At 41.0% G+C, this 3,793-nt stretch overlaps 1 protein-coding gene across 1 annotated transcript in view; it reads left to right on the top strand.

Annotated features, from left to right (window-relative positions):
- UEVLD (UEV and lactate/malate dehyrogenase domains) overlaps positions 1-2,351 on the top strand; it is a 9,441-nt gene extending 7,090 nt beyond the window's left edge. Inside the window, exons 9-11 of the mRNA XM_010144237.1 lie at positions 136-220; positions 759-882; positions 2,187-2,351. Of these exons, the coding sequence (XP_010142539.1) occupies positions 136-220; positions 759-882; positions 2,187-2,351 (374 nt within the window). The remainder of the gene's footprint in view (positions 1-135; positions 221-758; positions 883-2,186) is intronic.
- The last annotated feature ends 1,442 nt before the right edge of the window (positions 2,352-3,793 follow it).

Here is a 3,793-nt window from a genome sequence, read left to right as displayed (position 1 = left end):
TAGGGAAAGGAATGTTTAGAAAGCTTGAATTTAAAAAAAAAAATTTATTGCTTCTTTTTCTTCTCCTCACCTTATCTGGCACCTTTTTTAGTCACTGTTTAGATGTGCATTTAAATGTTGTTTGTTTCTATTTAGTACCATCGTGGACCAATTGTAATTTAGGTGCAAATCCAAAGGAAGCAATGACTGCTCGTAACTCAAGGGAAACAGTGGCTAACAGGTAACACCATTATAATCTTAAATTTTTTTTCTTCATGTTTAGGCTCTTGATATTTGCAGAGTTTTTTCCTTCAGCTCTTTATGAAGAGGAAGAAGTTTGCTGTAAAACATTCACACACTGAGTTTATAGGAAATTGTAGGTCTGGTGTCATTTGCTTGTATATATTTGTATGTGCCCACTGTTTTTCTGAAGTTCTTGATAATGTGACGGTCTAAAGACAAGCCAAGCTTTGTGGAATATACACTGGAGTATTAGAGCTGCCAGTTCAATTGCGTGTTTAAAAAAGAAAAAATAGAGAAGCCTTCAAGCCCTCTGACAGCAAAGAGAATTGTTACTAGTGTGGGTAAAACGTACATAAATTCTTTAAACCAATTCTTAATTCCCTTCTGCTGTTTCGCAGGACAGACAATCATGTTTTTATAGTACACTTTGCCGGATATGGTACACTTAATCTGCCTTTTGGGTTTTAAGTATAAACCAAAATGGTAATGATCAACATCTAAACATCATGTTTTTCTGCTTTTCCTGGTGCATATAGAGCTATGGAAGTTCTAAAGGGAAAAGGTCAGAGATCTTGGTCTGTCGGGCTCTCTGTTGCTGATTTGACTGACAGCATACTGAAAGATAGAAGGAAGGTTCATTCTGTATCCACTCTGGCAAAGGTAAATTAGTATCTTTTGGTTGGCACTGTAATTGTGTTATTTATGCTGGATGTGACCACTAATTTTAGCAGCACAGACGTCTCACGTCAGGGAACTGTTCTGAAGTAGCACTACTTCTGTTACGTTCTTCCAACAACAGTTTTCAATTCTAGTCCAAAACTGAGCAAAAATCAATTATTGCATTAATCTGAAACCAATATTAAAATTGGATTATTCTCCCCAAAATGCAAGAGGACAGAGGGAAAATACGTTCAAGGTTGCTCCTCCAGGAGACCTGGATTTGGCAAATGAAGAGAAATGAGTCTGTCACAGTTTCCAAGTGCTCAGCATTGACTGTAGAATTTTCCAGGATCCAAGAGAGTTCAGTATCTCTTATCAAAGTATAAAATGCATTTTCTGCCAGTATTTTATTTGACCAGCTTTGAAACAGCTGCTTTTTTACTCCTTGAAACTTTACACTGAGGAGATGATTATGGAGCTACATATTTAACATAAAATTGTAGCCTGCACCTCATATAAAGTTTGTCCTAAAAGGCTTCATTAAAGCATTAAGTCATTTCACGCGAGGAAAGAAATCCATGTAGAAACATTTTCTTGTCACTGCTATTTACTGGCTTCAGAGGGGTGGTTTGCATATCTCAGTGCAGCTTATTCTATCAAGTATAGACATGCATCTAATGTCGTCACTATGTTGTCAAGTTTTTGGTTTTGACCTAAATGCAGATACAGAGGAGAGACTAGTCTGTTAAATTGCAGAGTAACTACAGAAGGTAAAATGCCCCACACAGGTCTTAAAAATAAACAAAATCTACAGTGTGAATTTGAATTATAGGGACATAAGTTTAATGGAGTCTCTCACAGAATGCATATGGTATCGATACTTGATGAATATTCCCTGGATAGCTCTATTGGGCTGTATTTTTAAATGTCTTTTGTTCAGTCCTAAAAGAACTAACGATACAGTACTGTCTAGTGTCCCTGCTTGTGCTAGCTAAGAAACTGGCAAAATGCTGTTTTGTAGTATAAACTTTGCCTGCCTGATAGAGGTCTGATATACATATACTGGGAAACGAACCATGCCACACTTGGAGTAAAGATTTTTTTTATCTGTATAGTACTATTTTATAGTCTGTAAACAGTAACCCATTGCACAGGATCTAAAATAATTGGAACTTCACCTGTACAAAACATGCCATGTACTGGAATATCCTTGCCTAACCAATCAAGTTGTTATTTTGTGTAGTTCCATGCTTCAGACAGAGCAGAACTAACTGTGTGACAGTCGTCTTTGCATGTTATTTTAGGGATGTTGCAATATAAACAGTGAAGTATTCTTAAGTCTACCCTGTATTCTTGGAACCAACGGAGTGATTGAAATGGTCAAACTAGAAGATGATCCACTGGTGCAAGAGAAGCTGCAGAGCAGTGCCGGATCGCTCCATGACCTTCAGCAGCAGCTGAAGCTGTAAGCAAGCAGGAGGGAAGCCACAGCGTCTGCTGCCAGCGGTCAGAGGTGTGCTAGGCAGAAAGGGTTGTGTGGTGTGTATGGATTTCTAGATAAGAAGGTTTTTTACTGTACTTTGGAAAAGAGCTTTCTCGGTTTCGGTTTACATCCTTTAATACAGCACCGTGCAGTCATTTCTTATTTGTAAACTGCACTTTTGGTAGCCAAAATGAGGAGGGTAATGTGCAAGAGTGTTTTACCTAAATTCAGGTGACTTTTGCCTGATTATAGCCTGATTCTTGGGTTTTTCTTAGCTTGCTGCCCCTGATTAGGACACAGTCTAGGAGAGTGGCTTGGCCAGCTCTGCAGAAACTCCTGTGTGCAGAGCCCTCTAGAACTCTTCCTCCTGTTTTTTATATGCTGCATCAAGGGCTTGTCTAGAACATGGTCACACTCCCGCTCCTCCGGGCACGGTGGGATGCAGTTCCATAGCTCGACCTTTCATGCCTGTCGCAGGTGCTCTTATGCCAATGGACTCCTGCTTATGATGGAGGGGAAAAAGCTAAAGGCAAGATGTTAGCAGCGTCCTCCAGCCCTGAGGTACTGGCTGTGACTTCCTGTTGTATGTTTGATGATCTCTGAGACTTGCTGGTCCTAACTGGTCTGCTCTTCCTTTGTGAGGATGTTCGGAACGCTAAAGCATCTGCGGCCGTCGGCATGCACACGCAACACTTGTACCCTGCGCAGCACTAGAACCAGGGCTTCACCTGAAGGGGAGGGGAGGGGAGGGGTGGCCCTCAAGCGAAGAGTGAAATTTGCCAGGGAAGTCAGGCAGAGGCATCTGCAAGTTCAGGCCTTGATCCAAAGGCAGCGGATATCAGTGAGCTCTGCATCAGCCCAAGCTGCTCGAGAAGGCAGCAGAACTGGAAATAGCCCTCCTCAAGGGAGGCCAAGGATGTGGTGGAAAAGCAGGGTGTGGGGTTTTTGCTCAATCAAAAAGCAGATGTTGTTAAGATAATGGTTTTCTGGGTTTTCTAACCTCTTGACTCGCTGCACTGGTAACAGACTGTATTCATCTCCATTATATCTCAGCACCGCGGTGCAGGCAGAGGAGATGTGAGCTGGGAACAACAGTCCACCATCACGTTTTGAGGTGTGACGGGGTAGGTGCTGCTGAAGCTTCCTAAGCAAAAGCAGGATCTGTGTCAGAGCAAAAGATTATTCCTTTGTGCATTCTGGTTATATCTCACAGACCCAGAATTCAGAGTTTACACTCTCAGAATTAAGTGAAAAATAGAAAGGGAAAAACTCTTCAGCAATTCTGTTTTTTTTTTTTTTTTTTTTTTCCATGGAACTCTCAAGTTTCCATCTCCATGGTTGTCAATAATAGGACAAAACTAGTGACAGCTGCAGGTGACCAGCTTAAAGGGAAAAACTCTTCAGCAATTCTGTTTTTTTTTTTTTTTT

Source organism: Buceros rhinoceros, unplaced genomic scaffold, assembly GCF_000710305.1.
Source record: "Buceros rhinoceros silvestris isolate BGI_N320 unplaced genomic scaffold, ASM71030v1 scaffold32849, whole genome shotgun sequence".
Classification (NCBI taxonomy): Eukaryota; Metazoa; Chordata; class Aves; order Bucerotiformes; family Bucerotidae; genus Buceros; species Buceros rhinoceros.
Note: the sequence above shows the minus strand (reverse complement) of the source record. Positions and strands in the feature narration are given on the sequence as shown.